A 22,365-nucleotide genomic window follows, 5' to 3' on the forward strand; every position below is an offset into this window, starting at 1 on the left:
GCAAAGAAAACATTTAGCCTGTTCAGTTCGTCAAAAGGAGCTGAAAAAGTATCGAAAACAGAAGTCCTAACTGATACACACAGCTCCACAGCTGCAGGTGTGAAACCAAGCAAACTCGAGGACATTCCATTTTTTTCTATATGTCCTCCCACACCCCTACCGTCATCTGCTAAGCTGGCTATCAAGTTTTGGGAAAACGATCCGCACCTTCGGTCGCAAACAATTGTAGTGCCGTCGTCACTTGGATGTTCTTCATGCGTACAAGTATCCCCACACGGTGACCTGCTCATTTGCGGTACCACCGAAGGTGAACTAATAATCTGGGATCTGCTGCCTGATCAGCCAGCAATTTTGTGTACATGGTCACCTCCAAAGGCTGAGCGCTCGCGAATTATTCGGGTTGTCCTGAGTGCAGATTCACAGGTTGTGATGGCATTTTTCAGGCGCCGAACTGTCAGCGTTTTTGCTATCAATTCGGCACGTATCACCACGGTTTCACAAGCAAAGGCCAAGCAAGCCACGCACTCTGAAGATTGTTTTCCAGTTGAATCCTCGAAGTTCAAGCCCCGCAATCTAGAGGTTTTAGTGCAGCTTTCAGTGGCTGACGCACTTGCCGAACTGCCATTTTCACGTGATCTTTGCGAGCGTGCACCAAATGCAGTTGCAAAGAATTCTGCCCGCGTTTGGTCAGCCGCTGAATTATGTAGCGGGTCTTTCTTCGCCACATCTTCATTAACAGGTATCACAACGTGCAGTACCAGCATACTATTCGGAGCTTCCACGGGCGACCTGCTGAAATTGAACTTGCAACCGCAGCGAGCAAGCAATGACGCATGGTTGCACAGCATTCAGGCCACTTTCGACTCGCCAAGTTCGGAAGACAATGAAGCCCTTGATACGAAGAGCATCCGACGCGAATTTTTCCGCGGTCACCGGGGAGCTGTGGTTTTCGCGTCTTGCATACATCGGGAATTGGAAGCGCCTGAAGTTCTGAGTGTTGACCAAGACGGCGTGGTATGCATCTGGAAATACATAGCTGAAGAATTTAGTGGATTCGGGTGGTTTAAGCCCACTTTGAGGACACGTCTGGAGCTTTCGTCCGACTTCACCACTTCCACAGCAATAGCGTCCGTAGTTAGTGCTTCAAAACAACTTCGACCGAAACAAACTTCATCAGTGCCCGACAAATTTCCTGGTGTATTGAATGGAGAGGTGCTGCAAGTTGGTTTGACGCCCGACGATTCACGGCTTGTTTTCATGATATTCTATGGAGACCAAACGAAGAAAGAAGTCACAGGAACTCTTCGCTTCTTACAGCTTCTCACTATTTCCATGCAGTTGGATCGAGTGCAATTGGATGTGAACTTTGTTGGAGGTAATGGGGTACCTCGATTCGCGGTGACTACAAATTTTCTGTTCTTGTTGGCAAACAACCGTGTTCGAGTGTACACTTTACGCGCAGGCAAAGAAGCGCGCGATCCCATTGCACTCTCCGCTTCGGGTAAGCAGCAACTTGCATTCAATAGTATCAGTTGTACTACGACTTCCAGTTTCAGCGTGACGGACAATCTTGGATCAACGAAATTAACAAGTAGGCGGAACACAGACCCAACCACCATAACCTTGGTTGTGTCTGGAGATCAGCACTCACGCGTTATCGTTCTCTCGTTCACTTCTTCTGCCCCACAAAAATCTGTAATGACAGCCAACGCCAAACGTGAACGTTGAGTCAAAATTTTGCCAACAGACTCTATTTTCTGTGCCACTCACGACGACCACGCAGTCAGCTGGCATTTGTATAGGAGTCCTGGTGTCTGTGCGTATTGTGATTGAAAGTCGCTGACCATGATCAGTCGAATGTAGTCGGCCACCTCTAATGGAGTGGATTCAGCGTTCATGTCGTTGAAGAGAAAGAAAGTCGTATTGGCAGACAACGACAAGCACAGTCCATGCGAAAATACTTGTCCAAGCTTCGTTTCCACGCCCTTCAGTGCTTCTGGTGACTCAGTTATCACGTTCACTGCAAGAATACCGTGTGAGGTAAGTAGACGTTTTGCCGTATACAAGAAGCTCGACTCCAGCATGGCAAGCGGTGGCGCTCGCACACCATTGCAGCCGTCGCCAGCCTCAACATCCAACACGACCATGTCAAATTCACTACCTTGTTTCTGCTTTGCGAGGAACTCTTCGCCCATCTCTTCGTGAATCACAAGCCTTGGGTCATGCTTTAGGGCTGCCCCAACGCCGAAGAAGCGTTTAGCAACCGCGTTTACCTGACTACTTGGCTCAACAGCATCGAGTCGTCCCAGCTCCTCCGACGCATAATGTTCCAGAATAAACAGTGGCAAGGCACATGCTCCTGCACCTAGCACAGCCACTCGCAAAGGTAGTGGCCACAGATCGCGCCGGGGTAGCCATGCAAGAGGCATGCACAAAGCTCGGTGGACATCGAGAGTCAACGTACTTCTGTCAAATTCCGGCTCCGACTCGGAGTTTTCGTCAGGCATGCTGACAAGCGCAACCTCACTTTGAGTCAAACGCAGGCGGTTGTTGAACACGAAACTGCGCGTGGGCTTCGACGAACCATCAAAGAGACTGTCCAGAACAGTAACCTCGTCGTCACTGAAGACAACGCGTCTCGAAAACTTCGCGAAGAATTCAGCCTTGTACTGCGCGACAAACTCCAGCTCCACTTCTCGCAAGTCGCTCAGCATCTGCTGCAGCTCGTCGTACGTGTAGTTCTCGCCCGACCGATGAATCTAGCATGCAATACAGACGCTCTCATTAAACCCTCTTGTTATTTATCTCACCGAAAATCCATACACAAACCTACATCGTGCAGAATCGTCTCCGGCATGACGTCGTCAAAGGAGTAGACCGGGATATCCTCCCCTTCCTTCTCTTCTTCTGTTACGTGGATGCCTTCACAGTCCGCAGCCGCCAGCTGCCAGTCATAATCGGATACAAGATGCTGCGGCCACCACGGAAACGTGCGACACTGCGTCGGCCTCGCTGCAGCAAAGACCCCACAAGCAGTCAACGACAATGAGTTGCCAACCCCCGCTGCCAAGAGAAACAGAATACTAATAGGAAGTTTAATCGGAGACCTTGGTAGACAGAACACTTGGACCCCCGCAAGAAAATGCACTGGCGATCGTCGGGTGTCTGCTTGAGCACTAGTTGCGTTTCCTTTTGTCCATCGACGTCCTCCTCCACTGGACGCGTGTAGCTGCGCCTGAACTCGGCCACCGACAAATCCGTGGCTGCGGCCAGCTCCTGCAGCTCACGGTCGTTCACGCGCACGCGGCCGCCGCTGCCTGTGCAGCACTTGCCGCAGCCAGTGCAGCGGAAACGCAGCCGCACTTCCTCACGACTTGTCGACCAGCTCTGCAGGCCACGCGCGCGCCGCTGCGAATGGGACAGCTTGAGCCATTGACGCATTTGTCAAATATTTGTTTTCCTACCGTATTCCTTATGTGCTTGCTGACTGATTCATTTTACTGACAAATCTAAGTAGCCAATCAAATTCGAGTGTTGATTGTACAGTTTTACTTTATGTGCTTGCTGACAGCTCAGCTCAACCACAAATTTCTCACTTGCAATTTCGACATAAGCAGCGCACAGCCGACGGCATGAAGCGGAAACCACCAGGACGCAGCCGCGTGACTGGCACCGGCCGAAAGGAGCCGAAGCATACTCGGGACTCCTTCACTAAGAGTGAGAAGCTGGAGATAGTAAGATTCTTTGCTAACAACAAAGTCGACGCTACGCTAGACAAATACTTTCCTAAGCGAGACAAATTATGGCAGGCACCGATTTGCAGCTGTATGCGAACCCGACCGCGTGGTGGAACGCCGACATCCACATGGAGTTTATAAAGGGCAACTTCGGATCTCGTCCCCAGCCTAGGCAACCTATTCTACTGCTGGTCGACGATTTTTCCGGACACTGGACGGCGGAGGTGAAGGCCTACGCAGCGTCAATTGATGTGCATCTCATGAAGGTCCCACCTTCGTGTACGGCGGTGTCGCAGCCTGCCGATATCGCGTGGAACAGACCTTTTAAAAGCTACCTACGTACTGCGTGGGTTGAGATGCTACGTGAGCAGCTTCGAGCGCACACTGGGCAAGGTACAACCTTCAAAATGAAGGCTCCGGGGCGGGCGCTGGTGTGCAAGTGGATACAAGAGAGCTGGAGTGGTTTAAGCCGCACGACAATTCAGCGCGGCTTTTCCAAGGCACACCTTCTGCCGCCAATCCCACCGTCGAACGCTATGCAAGATGGGCCTGCTGCTCCTGACGTTTTAGATGACGCCGCTGTGGCCTTCTTGAGGGAGTTCAGCATGGTAGATGAGACTGTAGGCGATCTCTCGTCTGACGACGACTTAGATAGCGATGATGGCGACGAGATCGACGAGTGGTAAGCGCGTAATACAATTTTCCGTTTGATGACTACTGTTACATTTGTCTACTGTTGCATTTGTCGAAGATTACTGTTGATCAATGTTTGGACGACAAGTTGCAAATCATGCAGATGCATGTCAGCAAGCACATAAGGAATACGGTACTCAATTGTCATGCCTGCACATTCTGCTCACACAATTTTGTATATATAACGTAAAAATTCTGTTTGTGAATTGTTGCGATAGCAATAGTGGCTGGTCCACCTTGGCCCCATCTCCAGTGCTCCTGAGAACGCAATACTCAGATTAATACATCACGTCGCAGGGTAGAAATGAATCATTGCATTATTGCCATTAATTGCTGCCAATTCGTGCACGCACCTGCTCGACCGTATTCACGTCCCACAAGTCGCGGTTGTACTGCAGGCACATCAACATCGCGAGCTTGGCTGGGGAGAGGCTCTTTCACACGTCCGAGAGCACCAGCTTTGCCGCCGAAATAACCTCTCGCACTCGTTGGATGTTGGCGGGAAGTATGCAACGTCCACACAGTGCGAGCGCTTCGGCGCCTTCCTCTTGAACGCCACCTTGACGATGGAACTGTTGCCGTCCTCCCAAGCTGGCGCCGTTTCGAGAGCGGTCGATCTAAAACCGTCACAGACACTTTTCAGCGATCGTCAACGCCTCTCCGAGCTGAAGCTTGACGAGGCCTTGTTCTAAATGGGGGTTGTTGACGATCTGGGCCGTTGTGGCAAGTGGTGCCTTGAGCGCCGGGTACTCCTTGACGACCTGGTCGAACAGACGGCGCACAGCGGACATAGTTAGCGTAGACTTCTGCAGCGCTTGGGTAACACCCTCGAAATAGATAAGGTCCTTCCCCAAGGCCTTGACTCGCTCGTGCTCGGTACGCCGCAGAGGCAGAGACTGAACATCGTGTTCGACCAGAAGGTCGTGGCCCAGCTGGATTATGGCGAGCTGGAGTTTCACATAGCGCGCTACCATATCGTACGTACTCGGCCACCTGGTGTCGTTCCTTAGCAGAGGCGACAGGCGGGAGACGCGGCGAAGCACAGCACGTCCCTTGATTGTTCGAAACTTGGGCATCAACGCATGAACCTTGGCAACGAGCTCCTCTTTGATCTTCATGGAGTCCTTCACCGCCAGATTAAATCTGTGGCAAGCACATCCGGTGAAGAGGACGGCCCCTTCCTTCTTACCAATGTGCTGATTCACAGAGCAGTTATCTCCCATCAAAAGCTCGACCACGCTCCAGGGTTTGATATAGCTCGACAATGTGTCCGCGATCAAATCATGCTGACTCTGCGCGCCAAGATCTTCCTCAACTTCTAAAGGAGAGAACGCGCCAGCTGCAGGAAGCGGCGCGACGAACACTCCAGGTCATCGAAATACTCGGTACCGACGCCCCCACCTCAATTACCGGTACCGAATACCGCGAATACCGCGACATAGTGACGGTTATCGCTTGACTAGCCTGGCCGAATGCAGCTAGGAGCTCGCGAGCGACGCGAAGCTCTAGCAGCTCGAAGATCGGTCCGATGTGCTTCGAGAGCGTGTCCTCAGACACAAGCGATAGAGCGGTGTTCAGGCGTGTAAACCCGCGCTCTACACACGCGAACGGGAGTCGGTCGCAAACGACCTACTCGATCCATCGGCATCGGTCCCTGATACGCGCGTTAACTAGGTGTAGGTGTAGTGGGTTCTGGCGACGTGATACCTCCTGTGCATCTTGCTCGTAGTTGTCGCTGCGCCGCAGGTGATTCAGTAAGTTCGTGTAGCTGTTGCCCTTCTTATACTGCTTGGCGCAGTTGGTGGACTTGAAGAAGCCGTTGCCGACTTCGCTAAAGAGCATGGGGCATATGAAGGTGAGAGTAGGGAGCGTAGGGACGTAGAGAAGAGTATGTAAATAAGTTGCAGCCGTCCAAAGACGAATTAAATATTAGTGAAGTGAGCTCCTGACTGAGCGGAGGATATGGCTGGTGCAGAGCTTATTACTATGGAAGACTGTATATCATACTAAATACCACAATAACAGCTTTAAGCGGGTCTGAGATAACTGGCTAACAGCGTTTAAGTACACTGTACCAGAGGTCCAAGAGGCTACTTCAACAGCCTACCTGTCTCATTTGATCTCTTTTCTGATGTTGATGGTATACAATTTCACAGATCACCAAAATTGAATGAGTCACTCTTCAGTCACCAAATCGCTGCCGAGGACGCCCGCGTTTGCTGACGCTCATTGGTGCTCGCAGTCCTGCTGCGAGTGAAGGAGCGTCGCACTGGGCACGCCATGGCGCCGTTTTGGATGTCTGGGATTGACAAACGTGCTGTGCTACAGGGAGGACAGAGTTCAGAAGCACGCAGGAAGAGAAAAAAATCGCACAGCGGCCGAGACGCGGGACATGAAGAAGGCCAGAGCGGCCCGTCGCGCTGTGGCTGTCGGCAAATCCGTCCAGAAGCAGGGCCGGGGGGGGGGGCAGGACGAGTGGAGCCACGGGGGCCATCGCGGTGGCGGTGCTGCACGGCGTGGAGCCGCTACAGCCGTCACCTCATGTCACTGAAGTGAGTGAGGTTATTAGTGACAGTGATTGGTCTGCTGCCACAGTAACACTAGCATCACTAACCAGACTGATTCTGACACAGACCAGCCATTGCACGATTCTGCAGCCGACTGGGTATGCATGATATGCACGTTCATGAACTGCGAGGCATCAGCAACGAGTGCAAACTGCAAGTGTGCCAATGCAGCTGTTGTAGTTGACGATGTGGTATGGACCCCACAAGTTTGAGCAAATACTCTTGCTCGCTGGAGTTCGATGTAGCCTGAATAGCCACTTCGAGCTGCCCTGGAGTACGGTGCTGGTGGCCGTGGGCGTACACCCGAGCTGCCATGGCCGACCACACGTTCTCGATAGGGTTGCAGTCGGGGTAGCGGACTTGCCATACCATTGTGCTGACCTCCATTCCCAGCAAGAATTGCGTCGTTTCAACAGAGGCGTGAATTGACGCTTTATCTTGCTGGAATAGGAGCCAACGACATGCTTAGCGTGAGCAAACGGTACCACATACTTAGACACAGTGTAACCGTCGTTGCCAGAATTCTGACGTCCCGCAGGAACGCCAACTTGCTCTTGCCCTCCGCGATGAACGCGTCCTACTCCTTGACACTCCAACCGCCGTTTGGGCGTCGCACGTAGGATTTCCCCTGGCGGCGCATGTCGCGCAAGTAGAACTTGAACCCATCAGATCCATCAAGGTTAAACCTTTTTTGGTTAGTATATTGCCATATTCCTGTGCACATGACGTGTTGTTAGCATCTCTAAAAAATAAATAAATCAATACAGCGTACCAGGATTTAAAATATGGGTTTCAACCCAGTCCATTGTTGCAGCCAAGGGGGGGGGGCGGTTCGTCTTGGTGTATACCGAGTGGTCCCCAAGCTGCGAAACCCGCTGCACCGTTCGCACGGAAGCCATGGGATTGAGCTTCGTCATGCGCTCTGCCTCCGCTTTCGGTCGTCGGCCCGCGCTCTGCCTTGATCGCTGCACGCACACAGGTGCGTGAGCAGCGTGCCTTTCTTGAAATATCGCGAATCAATACTATTCCGTCGTCCAGGCCTGTAATCCGCCAGTACACATCGTCGATGAGGGACTTGACACGGTCTATTCGGAAATGAACGCTGCCAACGCGATGCGCAGTCCCTGCAAGTCTCTCACAGCAACACGTATCGACCATCCATTGTACCATTATACGACAATCACATTTTTAATATAGAATATGTGTTTGGGTTCGCATAAAACGTGAATGTTCCCCCCCAGAAAAAGGGTGTTGTGCTTTTAATTTGTTGTTGCCGCCGAAACCTACAGTCTATATGGCTGTTAAATGGGGAGGTGCGCAGCGCGTACCCCGCTCGTAGAGTGGCAACAGGCAACGCCTGTCTGCCAGTCGGGTTATTCAATAAAGAAAGAAAAAACCTCGTTAAGGTGATAATATTTATCTTAGCAAGTTCGAAAGGGAAATGTTCACATCGTAAGCTGCGATTTGGATAGTACAGACACAGAGCTGCCTGTCATCCTTAGTGCGATAACGACAAGAGGCCGAGGAGCGACCCGTCGAGGACGCAGTCCGGAGACGAGCTCACTTCCTCTTTGCCACCAGGTACCGAGCACGGATATAGAGTAGTAGGCATAGGAATAAGAGGAAAAAGAGTAATATATTGAAGTGAATTATCTACAGTGAAATTTCTGTTCATTTCAAAATTTCATGTAAAATGAGCAAGCCCCAAGTTGGCAAGAGTTCGGTCGACTCGCTGCGGTTCAGCGGAAAGCCTCTGCACTTCGCATCATGGAAGAGCAAGCGAGTCATCCACCTCAAGGCGCTGAGCGGGCAACGCGCACTGGAGGAGCTGCAGCACAAGCGTGCTAAGCCGCAGACTCTGGTCAAGGATTTGCTCGAGAGCAACCTGTAATACCACCACGTCCTCCTGCTGAAGATAAACACGCGACGTGGCAGCACGATTTGCGCGAAACGCTGCTGAGTCAGCAGTCGTCGTATATCAAGTGGCTGCTGTGCTAAACGCTGCCGGGCGATTTCAAGGGAGTCGCGACCAAGTGCATGGACGAGCCTGTTCACCTGAGTTGGCGGCTCGTTAAAAAGAGGTATAGCCTCAGCAACGCGACAGACCTCGTCGGGCTAGTTCGGCAGTTCATGGAGACGGTTAACTTCGACTTTAAGAGCGTGGGACAGCTCTCGAGATCTCAACAGTGTGCGCAGCCAAGTCAACGTGAGAGCGCACAAAGATCTACAGAGCCACAAGTTAACGTCCCAGCTTATGCTGGTGATGGCGCTCGGAATGCTTCCAAGGCACATGTGGTGCTCTTCGGTAGAGCTGACCCAGGAGGGGTTTACGCTCGAGATGATGAGCGACAAGCCCAACGCCATCTTTGGCACCAAGATCAAGAGTGAGATCTGGGCTCTGAACAGCGGGAAGGCGGACAACACCACCAACGCGGCTCCGACAAATTCAAAGCGGCCAGTGCGCTACTTGCACTACAACATTGGTGCAGTCAAGTACCATTACTGTGGTGGTGAACACAACAAGATGAACAATGTTTGGTCGCTCAAGATGATCAACTGCCCCAAGCGTGCACTTGACAAGACAGCTGGTGTGCACCACCGGAATAACTGATCGAAGCCAAGCCGCCAGGCTCTCAAAGAAGTGCACGCGCCTACGCCCAATATGAGAGCCAACGGCAAGGGAAGGGCCGAGGCCAAGAAGTCTCTGCCTGGCCAAAGTCGTGGCGGTGGACGCGTCCAACAATAAGCAAGGTGCGTCACCAGCGACAGCTGATGGATACACGAGCCCGTCTACAAGCAACTTCTAGGTGCCCGTGACCCCCGGAAAGGGCATGCTGCCCTTCAGGGAGGAAGACAAGCCAATGGATACCGTCGCAATGCTGCTGACGCCACGGACAAGGCTCAAGCCGCGGGTAAGCAACCGGACGGCGACGTGGACATGGAAGAGCGTCCAGGCAAGGACAGAAATCAAGCGATTGCTGAGACGGCCAAGTCCTTTGCCGGCATGCTGACTGAGCTCGAGAAAAAGGGGCGAAATTTGTATCCATTTCTGTTAGATGATGAAATTTATCTAACTACATAAAAGCATCCCTTGCCTCCAGCGCGCTTAGTCTCCTCGTGCTCAACGCGGAGGGACATCTCGGAAAGTGGCGTGTACAAGTACATTTCTTCCAGCGCTACAGCGTCGGACAGAATGTAACTACCACCTATTGTCGCAAAGTCATTGGTAAAAAAAATCTCATTAATTTTATGGCTACCTAAATATTAGAGCAATTTTAGTTGCAAAATAAAGAGGCAGCTGTATTTTCCTAGAAATTAGTTAAAACCGCTTTGTTGAACGCTTTTGTGACCGTTTGTGGCTTGAAGGATTCCCAGGCCTTGATGGTTCGGGCAATTGTCTCCAGCCGCTTTTGCTTTGCTGTCACTTTCGGTCGCTTCTGGAAGAGGCGGCGGCCTTTCCTCCATCCACAACTCCTTCAGTTTAGCCTTGAGGGGGCCCATTATTCCTACATCTAAAGGTTGACAGACAGAAGTAGCGTTTTTAGTTAGCGCTTGCAACGTGCAGTCGAGATCACTGCGCACAATAGCCTCAGGAGCCGCCGAAACATGACAGTCGAGATTGTCTACAAGCAGGTCAGAGACTTGCGTGATGTGATGGGCAAGCAGGGAGCGTAGGTAGAACTCCAACACACGCGAATCCATCCAAGCTTTAGTCTGTACAGTGTAAACATGACCTACATACAATTTTTTCGTTAGTAAAAGTACACTGTGCGTACCACTTTAAGTTACCTTTTGGATAAGTCGGGAGCTCATCCCTCTCGATAGTGCCCCCTTGTTCACCTCGCACAATAAAGAGTAATTGCAGGTTCAAACCGTCGGCTCGAATCGTGCAAACGGCTGTGAGGCGCGCCGAGCGCTTCTGCTCAGCCGTTATTGAGGCGCCCTTCCCCTCTCAGACAGCATTTTAGAGGGAGGGGTGTCAAAGTAGATGCCGGTTTCACCAGCGTTGTAGATGTGAACCGCATCAAATGACCCACACCTCTCACTGAAAGTTTTAGCGAACTCGTCACGCACTGCAATGAAATCTTCTACAGCAACATCGCAACATCGCAACATCTACACAACATAACACCACCGCATACAGTTAAAATACAGAATACGAGCAAAAAGGACAGTTTAGGAGTGTTAAAACAGTTAAATAGCGCCTGCACCTTCAGCCCGCTTGGCGTGCGCTGCACGGACCCATGTCGATAAACGAAGCACCTGAGGAGTCGGAGCAGCGAATCGTGTGCTGTGACTGTCCTTTTTGCCCTCAATGTAGCTGGCGAGCCAACGTGGGTGCTGGTCGCGCACGAATGTAGCCATGACCTTCGCAGTCAGCACGCCGCCCCCCTGCGCGTGTCCTTCATGTACGTGACCAGCTCTGTGCCAAAGGGTACAATTTCGGGGCGGCCAGGCACGTGCTAGAGACGCTTTTCGCTGCCGGAATAGCTAGCAATACTCTCCTGCGCTCGTCGCCAATCGACGAGCGTCCAGCGCGGAACCCCTTGCTACCGAGAAACATCGCGCTGGCTGAGGCCCTGAGTTGCACGCAGCAGTTCACACTTGACCTTAATTGAGTAGTGCTTTATCCTTTTCTTCTGTTGGCCATCCCCAGCAACCGCTGCAGAAGTGTCCTGCGGACGCACGCTTGACTGGTCGTCGTCGTCTACAGCTGCCTCCATGTTACCGACTGTCAGCCTCAGAATTATGGTCCTAATATATGTATTTGATTGGCTAAAAACGACAAAATACCATTTGGTGATTGGCTCAATTTTGATCTGGTTTGGGACCTGCGGTGATTTGCACTGGCAGTTGCATTCTGTCCGACGCTGTGCTTGGGGATATCAAGCCGCCTTAGTTACCACGGCTAGTGTCCAACGCTTTCTGCCCAACCATCGCGTGACCCGTGTAATTCATCGTAATGTGCCTGGCCACACGAGAGCAGTTAGGGCTGTGCGCAAGAGACATCAAAACAAATCAATTTGTTTTGAAACGCAGGGATTCATCCCAGTTGAAATCGACAAGTAAAGTGACTTCATACGCACTAGCCGAGGCCAATGCATTCTGCCGCTATACACCTGGATGATTCAGATTTCGCCGACCTCGTCACAGACGGTCCATCGACCCTGTCGACATCGTGGGGCAGAGAAGTAGACCTCCTATCGTTGCGAGTGGTGTTGCAAAAAGTGGACAGGGACGATGAAATAAAGCGAAAGTTTAACTTTTTATTTTTGGGGGACGGATGTTGTTTCAAAAAGTTGAATCCAAAGCATTGTAATTGTGGGAGTGAAAAGATCGTAGTTGGGCGAAATCTAACTTTTAATACTTTTATAAATTGCTGTGTCATATTCACTTATCGACAATGTATAAAATAGAGTATATGTAAAAGAGAGTATAACAGTTCTAAGTTGTAAAATTGATGTTGGATGATTGCGACAGTTAGTCGTCCCTTTGTTTGGAGAGCCGGCTCTGTCGACCCTGTCGAATCCGCAGTCCTGTATTATGTGTTCATAAGATCGCGACTATTCGGATCGTACCTAAGCGGCGTTGGTTTCTGAATTTCTCGCGATCCTCTGAATTTCAGAGTCATTCATCGGTTCGCCGCCTGCCGCCGTCCATAAATCTTTACACCAACGTTAATCAGCTCCCGACGGTGAACTGCCCTGGACGTCACCCCAACTCGCCGCGAGCAGTGAAAGCGACATTCCATTCCGCCTTATACTGGGCTCCAAGTCGTATCCAAGCGCCCGCTGCCGGTTGGAAATACATCACCGCGGAGGAGACAGCTATACGGTCGATCCCCCGGTGCTACGTATGGTTTGAGGAGGCCATGGACAAGACCACGGCGCGCGAACTAGAGCTGCATACGGATAGCGTCTCTCTCGAGGACGAGGGCAATGAGACGGACGCTGAGGAAGCCGAGACCAAGGGAATTACCACCCCACGAATCGGGCTTGCGGCATACGTTAGGAGGCACCCTGATATACTCCACTTAGCCTCTCCAGATCTATTCGGTATTTGATGTTGTCAAGAAGGCGCCTCGACCTCCAGCGGTGTACCGGTACGACCTTCATTCGGCGGCACTTCAAGCTTTCCCGTGATTACGTGCAAGTGATTACGGGGCAGGTGCTTACGCCACGGTTGTCACGAAGGTACAAGATTATAGGTGCAAGATGGGCATCGACGTGGCAGCTGCTGATTGGCTCAAGCAATTCAGTATCCAGTAAGGAATCCAGCAGTGTGTGTCCAGAAGAGAATCCAGTAGGCTTAGAGGTAGCAAGGAGTTAGCAAACGGAGGACCTGTGGGAAGTGACAAGCGGAGAGATCAAGTTGGAGCACTGTGCCACCACGCTGGACCAAACGACGTTCAAGAGGAAGTCTCGCAAGGCGGTAATCTGTCTCGCGATGGAAGATTCGCAGCTGCTGCTGGTCCGGTCGGCGAAGGATGCGTACGATGCATGGTCGAAACCGGAAGGACACTTCGAGAAGAAGAGTTTGGCCAACATGCTCTTCCTTCGTCGACGTTTCTTCACGACGATGATGGAGGAAGGTGATGACGCGCTGGAGCACATCAACAAGATCAAGACGCTGACAGAACAGCTCGACGCAGTTGGTGCCCCGGTCAGCGAAGACGACTTGGTGATCACACTTCTGGCAAGTCTGAGCGAGTCGTACCAGTTCCTAATCACGGTGTTGGAGTCGAGAGCCGATTCGTTGACGTGGGAACTCGTGACGGCTCGACTGCTGAATGAGGACTTGAAGCGCAAGGAACAAGGTGGTGGTGTTGAAGGAACCGCGCACGATCAAGCGTTCATGACGAGCGGCAATGGGAAGAGCAAAGGACGACAGGCGCAAAAGACCAGCGCTTGTCACTACTGTGGTGAACAAGGGCATTGGATCGCCCAGTGTCCCGCGAGTATTCGCGAGAACGCAGAGCGGCAGAGTCACAGCGAGCGAATGTAGTCGGCATTTTTTGGACTATTGATATAAAACCTTAGATTCACTATAAAGATAGGATTTCTTCACTTGGAGGGTTATATGGCTGCATCAATTTGAACATTATAGAAATAGCTACTTAAAGAGCCCGTGGACCCGAAATTTCTCGTGGAACTAGATGTTCCTGGAGGCCATGAGAGCCCGTGGACACGGACCGGACCCTGATAGGTGCCCCTGCCACAATGCCCCCCCCCCCCCCCCAGTGCGTCAGGCGGCCGAGCGGGTGTGAGAAGTGCATAGAAGTCCCCTGCCGGATCAACCTGCCCCTATTGTTCGACTACAAGCCCGGAGGTTCAGCTTCAGCAACCACTTCTTATAGCCAACGTTAAGGTTCGAAAGGTTGCAATCTAGCAGATTCAAAGTACACTTTATATGAAAGCGCCGACACAGCTATGTTACCAACTGTCGCCAGCAACGGGGATCCAAAATATGATGACGTTTTCAATTGCTGGTCAATTCGGACCAAATGGAACCCGTCGCTTCAGCTCGTCGAACAGCATATACCATAAAAACAGCAAAAAGGGATAGCACAAGTCAGAATCGTTTGAGACAGAAATGGCCTAGCTCCTAACGATGTTTTGTCCAACCGGTGCATTGATTTGGACTTCTTTTTTTTGTATGGTCTATCAAGTCCTAAACAATAACAGATTACAGAAGGAAGGCAATCGTGACTATATACGGCAGATCAGTACGATTTAGTTCATAGATTCCTGCGAGTTCTATCCGTCGCCAAACATGCGATTAACCTTACTTGTCGAGATTTTGAATTAGTAGACACGATACCAACGAATAAACGTTTTTGATAAGTATCATGTTTGTTCTCCGTGGCGATCACTTTTACAATTTGGATTGAATCTGCCACACGATGTGGAAACCCCACATCTAGGTTTGTGAGGAGCAAACGCTTAGATCATCGCTAAGTTGCTTCATACGAGTATTGAACCGGTAAGAATGTACCTTGACTTGCCTCTAAGTGCGTGCATAGTCAAAAATGCGTATTTGCTGCGATGGAGTACGGGTAATATGCCAAAATCAAAGCGACACTCCAGACGAGTTTCACTCCGTGACATCTACACTGTATACGTGGGAGGGCTATCTCACACGAGAGAATTTAAGCCTCCGTACATAAGCGATTCAGGAAAGCGCCGTTTGGCCGCTGTAATATATGTTCAGGGGCGTTCAGTAACAGCGGTCAGTATGCATTGCGCCTAACGAATATGACCTTGCTCCAGTGGTCCGAAAAACACGTATTATAATATATAGTAGTGGTATTGGTGTAAGACAATTATTTACTATCGCTATTTTTCGTGGGGTAAAATTGATATGTCGATGCATTTACTTGGATTTGACTATACAGCACAAATAATGAGTGGTTACGAAAACGCATGCATACCATATGGTATTGTGAGATTCAGTCTTTTGAATTGACGGGCAGCGTGTTCCGTGTCATTGCTGCCTTCTTAGATCCTACCATTTTCCAATCTGAAAACCCCAACCCAACCTTCCCCTGATCGCTGTGACCAAGAACTCCGGTATTACCGCATGCTGCTCAGCGCAATAACTGTGGTACCATTTGCAGGCGGCTTACTACAGCAATCTCGATTACCACTTGAACAACAAGCGCGGTCCTATATGGATGACTACCTGGGCCATGATGGCTCGCAAGCGGGCAACCTACACGCCCACGGTTTTGTCAACGACAAGATTTCAAACATCTACCGTTGGATATCATGGGTGATCAACTGAAACATACCTCTATCTGTGGTGGACCATCCAGCCGCTCGCGTGACGTCTTGGCTCAACCCCATCTCACTAAAGGAGTTTCTAGCCGCGGCGGCCAAACTCGTCCAGCAGCCCTTCGCCTCCATACTTCTGCTTCGCTTTGGCATCATGTTCGATTGCTGGACATGTTTCCAAGAGCGTTACTTGGTGCGGACCGTCATGCCAAAGCACATGACGCTATTGACCATCTCACCGCTAGCCGAAGTAAATCAGACGGTGGATTCTCATTGCTCCTTCATTCCGAACATTTTAGCTACTTTAGTCCAATGACAGGCCCGTTGAAGCCTTGAAGGGATGGGATCGTACTCAAGCGAAGCACCAGCATGTTGCGAGACGGCGCGGATTTGATCTGAGCAACGCCATTGTATCACAATAGCATTGTCACCCAGCGAAAAAATGGTCTCTGACCCCAAATGAAGCGGAATCCTCCAAGGTAAAGTTGCCAGTGACTGCAAAATTCTGGAAATTGGTCCCAATGCGGTCCTTAGACACATGAATTCTTCGTTATGCGACTCATCTATTGCTTGTGCCAGATCGATTGTACGCAAGTATCCAGCTCTCCACGGGTTTATTGGTAAAGCAGTAATACCACGTCGGCACTATTCGAACAGACAGCCGAGACTTCTGCTGAGCAGTGCACTAAGCGCACCAGCTCGTATCATTAGCACGAGCACTCTTGTTCTAACAGATGGATAGGGAGGAAAGTCAGGGAAAATGTCCCCCCCTCTCTCTCTCGTAAAAACTATACGCGTCACCGTGTAATGTTTTCGTGTACTTTGATACCACTTCTGATTCTAAAAACAATTCCGATTCTAAAAATGATATTGGAAAATTTGGGTTTGCTTTGAACAAATAAAGGCTACGCTTTCTGGGACGGAGCCCACTCCAACTTGTTGGACGGCTTCCGCGTTAATCGCACCACCACAAAATAAAATGCCGGCGACCCAGTCCTCCTAGCGCAGCGTGTCCGCGCGCAGCCCGCCGGACGACCGCTCGACAATACGCGGCACGCTTGAGCATCTCGACGGACACGCAGATTCGACTTCGTGGGAGCGTTGAGAGAGTGTTGCAAAGGATACTAGCGTCCACTTCTTGGATGCGAGCCTTCAAACTCGAGATGGTTTTATTCAGGATCTCTACGGAGAGGACGTTGTGGAGGTCATGATGGCCTACTTCGCGGTCACAGACGCCGCATTCATCTGCGCGATTATCTTGCTACGTAACCATAACATCAAGGTGCGCGTTATGTTTGACAAAGAGTGGACATTAACCAGCTAGACTGCGGTGCGATGCTCGCAGGGTCTGGTATTGGCTGGAGTCGAATGCAAGCACAGACGCTGCACTCTCCATTACAAGTTGACTATTATCCGCACCAAACCCAAGATCTACACGTGGTCGGGCTCCGCAAACTTGACCCTGACGGCGTGGCAGCGCAACGACGAGTTCCAGGTGCACAGCAAGGGTCCTGGAGATAAGCCCAGTTTTACTGTTGTACTTTTTAATGACGTGATTTTTCTATATGCAAGGTTTTGAAGCTTATCGGCTGTATTAGTGGCATTGGGATAACGGAATCGTGACGGCTATGGATCACCTGAACAAGTTTTCGGCCGGAAAGCCGTTCTCAAGCGAGCCTGGAGAGACATCGTTGTCACAAAGGCGGATGTTGAACTCGTGGCACAACAGACTGCCAGGTTGGGGCTCGCGGAGTTTGCTGAGTTATACTACAGTCAACCTGTACGTGGAGCAAGTCGAGATCGAGCGGTTGGTGGCGCTGATTGGAGAGTCCCCCTGTACTGGGTCTAACTTGACTCACTACATTAGCTTACACGTTGCGCTGCGTGTATGAGGAAGCGTAGGTACTTAGCAATAACTTGAGTTACTTATACTTGAGTACACAAGTATAATATAAATCAAATAAAGACTCAAAGTAGCTCGGTTAAGGTAAAATGAGAACTGTATTGTTTGTAAATTGATTTTTCTCCTAAATCTGCTATAACTGTTTATCATCTATAAAAGGGGTTAACAGCGGCTGGCTGTCAGAGCCCCGCCAATATGCACGTCTCTGATTGGTAGAAAGATGCTGTTTTCTACCAATAGGATCTTTGGGTAGGTGTGGACCACTCATTGTGGTGGCCCACTTCAATGTATCCATTGGTGTGACTTACACCAAGGTGAGGAAGTATCTAAAAATTTTAACAGATATTTTATCTGTTAAAATCACAAGTGGCTTGTAGCCACTTGTGCGTGTAACCCCGTTACACCATCCCCCCTTAAGGTTAGACGCGCGGGGTCCCCGCAGTTCAATCTCTGAATGGACCATTCGTCAATTCTCCGCGTTTGGAGAAGAAACCCGCGCTCATACAACGATAAGCGCGCCCCAAGAGAAGAAGGACCCGAAGGCGGTGGAGAGTGACCTCTTCATCGATGACTACTTCGAGCGCCAGAAGGCGAAGTATGGCGGCGTCGTCAACTTCTGCGACGATGATGAAGACATGAAAGACGAGAAGGACTCGCCCTCAAAGCGCAAAGACTCAGTGTCGAGCGAGTCGCTCGACCCCCACGCTAAGAACGTTCGCCCGCGTGAAGGGGACGTATCGGACGCTTCGAGTTCGAAGCGTTCGCGAATAGAGAGTGATACCCCACTCTCTTCCGCGGCGGCTCTCAGTTCTCTGCGCGCTGCAACTGCAGCGCATGATTCCAAAGCTCAAGGCTCTTCGCGCGTTGCGCCTGCAGCGCGCGATCCGTTGATGCCGTCCGCGTCCGAGATCTCGGACCGGTATGGGAACTCGGTACCTCCGAATGAGGTGCCGCTGTACGTATGCAGCGCCATCAAGGATGATGCCGTGGCAATCAAGCTGCACTTTGATGCGGAGACGCACAAAACGCGCGATTGCTACATCGGACGCTTCCATGAGCTCCGATGGTTTCAAACCACGAAGACATCTTCTCGCAGCAAAATGCCCGAGGGGCAGGCGCTTTGTCAAAGTTGGAATGCTTTTGTTGAAAACTTCGACAAGAATCCGGATGCTTACCGTGAACCGAATAGCAAGCGCGTGGCCGCTTCGAGACGTACTCAAAACGCGATATGTTGGAACAGCCCCACGCTGCTGCGGAGGAAGCTGGGGTGCTGTACACCGTGCCTAAAAGCTATCAGTGCGCGAAGAACTTTCCAGGCGCGGTGCGCTTGAGCGACCGCGACCTGAACGGGTACACGTCGTTCCGTGTGCCCGAAAGTCTCAAAGAGCTCCGTGCCAGCGATGACCGCAGCGCTCGTACTACTTCCGCTGCACCAGCGCGTACTGCTCTTCGTACGCCCTCACCATTTCCGGAACGTCCTCCAGCAAGACGTTCCGCGGCTCCCGTGTATCTTGATGGGGAGGAAATCCTCTCCAATGAATACGAAAATGAGTCCCTTGAGGGTTCGTATTCGGGATACTATGATCAACAATCCGCTCAACAATCCAGCGGGTTGAGCCGCGGGTGTCACGGATCGGTGGTGGCGGGGGTGGGAACACGCCCCGGGTATGATCAGCCCCGGGCTGATCAGTTCGCGCTTCTCCACGACCGAGTGACCGCCGTGGAGTGTTTGCAGGGCGCTCAGTTCGCCGCCCTGAACTAGGAGCTTGCGAACCAGAAGGCTCAGGTCGCGGCGGTCTCGCAGACCGCCTCAAATATCCAGGTCGAGTTGGGGACCCGGATGAAGGAGTTGCTCCAGCGCGTCCGCGCGCTGGAGGAGAGGCTGCTCGTCGCCGAGGCCAAGGATTCCGCTTCTGCCGAGGCTTCTGCCGAGGCTTCTGCCGAGGCTTCGGGTCAGCCGAGCTAGATGGCTCGTGCTGCAGGTACGGCTTCAGCCGCCCGACGTAAAAGGTCGGATGGAGGCGCATATTAGACGGTATGTCTAGCGTTTAAGCGCTGCCGTGCCGTGCCAACTCAGTGAACGGCCGGTGAAGCGCGGAGTAAGCTTGCTTGCTCCGAACCGCATGTTTAGGCAGGTTTTGAGTAGCTAACAAAACCAATGAACTAATTTTGACTTGTTTTGTTTTGCTTCTGCCCACATTGTCTGCGTTCAGCTTCTGTTGGTCAACAGAAGCTGCTATTGCATCTTGGACAAACCGAATTACGGCTTGTCTTTTGGTGATGAAATTGATTGCATCCGAGCTGAAGTCGTTTAGCTCGTTCTCCGCTAGAGGCCCGGCCTCTGCGTGGTTCTTTGCGGTGTCTGCGCCCTGCGCAGACCCGTGGTCGTTGTCCTTGTTGGTGGAGGAGTCTGCGCCCTGCGCAGACTCATGTGGTTTGTCCATGGTTGCAGCTGACACTGTGCAAGTGTCAGCGGTTTTCTGCGGCTGCTGTATTGCAGTCGTAGATCCTCCCCCACTTAAAGTGGGAGCCATCACTCCGAGAAAACTCGGTAGACGTGGATGCCGCATGGCATTCACGTAGAACGGTGTATGCCCGGTCGAGGCATGCACGGAGTTATTGATGGCAAACTCTGCCATCGATAAGCACTCGCTCCAGTATTGGAACGAGTGAGCGTAGCTCTTCAAAATGTCGACGAGCACGCGATTCACTCGCTCGGTTTGACCGTCCGTCGGCGGATGATCCTCAGTCGAAATAGAAAGCTGGCTCCTAAGAAGTGTAAACACTTCTTGCCACAGGTGCGCTGTGAAGCGCGGGTCTCTGTCCGACACGATGTCGGTCAGCATGCCATGGTGTTTGAACACCATGTCGACGAAGAGACGGGCCGTCTGCTTCGCGGTCACCTCTGCCGGCACCGCAGCAAGATGTGTCATCTTGCTGAAGCGGTCGACGAAGACCACAACACCAGTATTCCCTTCGCTGTCCGGGGGAAGACCAAAGATGAAGTCCAAAGACATGGACTTCCAACACTCCGGCGGAGTCGGTAGATATTGCAAAGTAGCCTGCGCGAATGGCGCAGACTTTACGCGTTGACATACCTCGCATGCACAGATGTACTTGCGCACCCACTTGTACTGGTGGTGCCAGTAGAAGTCACGCGTGAGGAGGACGTATGTCTTCCCACGTCCGAGATGTCCCGCAGACGGGGCATCATGATACTCGTACATGATCCTGAGTCGCAGGTCATGGTCATTCGGCACGACAACGCGGATCGCGTTGTCGTCGACTGCATTGTAAAGCAGTAGTCCGTCGTGCACCCGATATCGGTGTGCACGCGCACGAAGGTGCTTGGGCAGCTTCTGACCAGCCTTGTCAGAAGGTGTTGTGCCATAGGCCAGCAAGCGTTTCGTGTCCGCGTCGTGCGCGTGCGCGGCTTTCACGTCGTCCAACAGAGATGATGTGGGTTTGCTCGATCGCATGACGTCAATGGCATTGACGTCTGCAGCTTCTGCGTAGTCTGGCCGACGCGTTATCACGTCGGCCACTACATTCAATCTTCCGGGTTTGTATTCGACCCGGAAGTTATATTCTGCAAAGAATGAGAGCCATCTCGCCATTCTTTGTGATATGTGTGGTGACTTCACTGCAGTGCGCAGTGAAGCATGGTCGGTGTAGACCACAAATGGTCTACTCCCAAGCAAGTACACTCGGAACTTTGCGAGTGCATACTTCATGGCAAGGAGTTCCTTGTCATGCACCGGATAGTTGCGCTCAGCTGGCTTCAGCTGACGCGATTGGTAGTAGACGACACGATCACGGCCCTCGTGATCGTGCTGCATCAACGCACATCCGATCGTGAAGTCGGATGCGTCGCATACGACGTGGAACAGACGATCTTGGTCAGCCACTGCCAAGATCGGCGCCTCAGTCAAGCCCCGCTTGACTGCATCGAATGCCTTTTGGCAATCGGGTGTCCAATTCCACACAGCTTCTTTCTTAAGAAGTTGTGACAGCGGGCGGATCTTGCCCGCATAATCCTCCACGTACTTGCACAAGTACGTGGCCAAGCCAAGGAACTGCCTCAGTTCCTTGACACTTGAAGGCATTGGCCATTCATTAATCACTCTGACCTTTTCGGGGTCAGGGAGAACACCATTCTTTCCTACGAGACACCCGAGGACGGGTATCTCGCTTACCCCGAAGATACACTTCTTCAGGCTCGCGAAGAGCTTATGCTTTCGCATAAGTTCAAGTAGCTTCCGGAGATGCACCCTATGCATTTCTACGTCGGTCTTGCCGTCCACAGCCCGGCTGTGGATGAACACATCATCGAAGTAGCTCGGTGCGAAGTCACGCACCGAGCGCAACAAGTGCGTCACGCACCTGTTGAAAGTCGCAGGGGCGTTCTTAAGCCCCTGTGGCATTACTAGCCATTCCCAGAGCATGCTGCTTGGCGTGCTCACTGCCGTGAGAGGGATATCGCTCTCACGCATTAGGATATGATAGAATCCATCTCGCAAGTCGAGAGCACTGTAAACGGTGCTCCCGGCCATCGAATCGATGATAACATCTTTTCGCGGTATCGGCGTCTGTACCGGTACCGTCGCATCGTTCAGCTTGTTGTAGGCATGAACGATGCGCCATCCGCCCTGTGGCTTTTTGACACAGAAAGTCGGAGCACTGTGCGGGGA

The 22,365-nt window shown here is 51.7% G+C and overlaps 3 protein-coding genes across 3 annotated transcripts; 1 reads left to right on the forward strand and 2 right to left on the reverse strand.

The window, feature by feature from the left end:
• Window positions 1-1,647: 1,647 nt before the first annotated feature.
• Window positions 1,648-3,441, reverse strand: IUM83_01890 (putative spermine/spermidine synthase; the record flags this gene model as incomplete). The annotated part of the gene is made up of 6 exons (XM_067925778.1): window positions 1,648-1,693; window positions 1,771-2,020; window positions 2,162-2,233; window positions 2,465-2,759; window positions 2,834-3,012; window positions 3,108-3,441. The coding sequence occupies 6 exons, from the start codon at window positions 3,439-3,441 to the stop codon at window positions 1,648-1,650; spliced, it is 1,176 nt and encodes a 391-aa protein (XP_067800568.1).
• Window positions 3,442-5,056: 1,615 nt separating this feature from the next.
• On the reverse strand, window positions 5,057-6,272 carry IUM83_01891 (Tyrosine-protein kinase HCK; the record flags this gene model as incomplete). The annotated part of the gene is made up of 3 exons (XM_067925779.1): window positions 5,057-5,573; window positions 5,863-6,059; window positions 6,138-6,272. 3 exons carry the CDS (start codon window positions 6,270-6,272, stop codon window positions 5,057-5,059), a joined length of 849 nt encoding a protein of 282 aa, XP_067800569.1.
• A 7,172-nt stretch (window positions 6,273-13,444) lies between these two features.
• On the forward strand, window positions 13,445-14,002 carry IUM83_01892 (Copia proteinlike; the record flags this gene model as incomplete). The annotated part of the gene is made up of 1 exon (XM_067925780.1): window positions 13,445-14,002. One exon carries the CDS (start codon window positions 13,445-13,447, stop codon window positions 14,000-14,002), a length of 558 nt encoding a protein of 185 aa, XP_067800565.1.
• Window positions 14,003-22,365: the final 8,363 nt, after the last annotated feature.

Source organism: Phytophthora cinnamomi, assembly GCF_018691715.1.
Source record: "Phytophthora cinnamomi strain GKB4 chromosome Unknown Contig0, whole genome shotgun sequence".
In the NCBI taxonomy this organism is placed as follows: Eukaryota; Oomycota; class Peronosporomycetes; order Peronosporales; family Peronosporaceae; genus Phytophthora; species Phytophthora cinnamomi.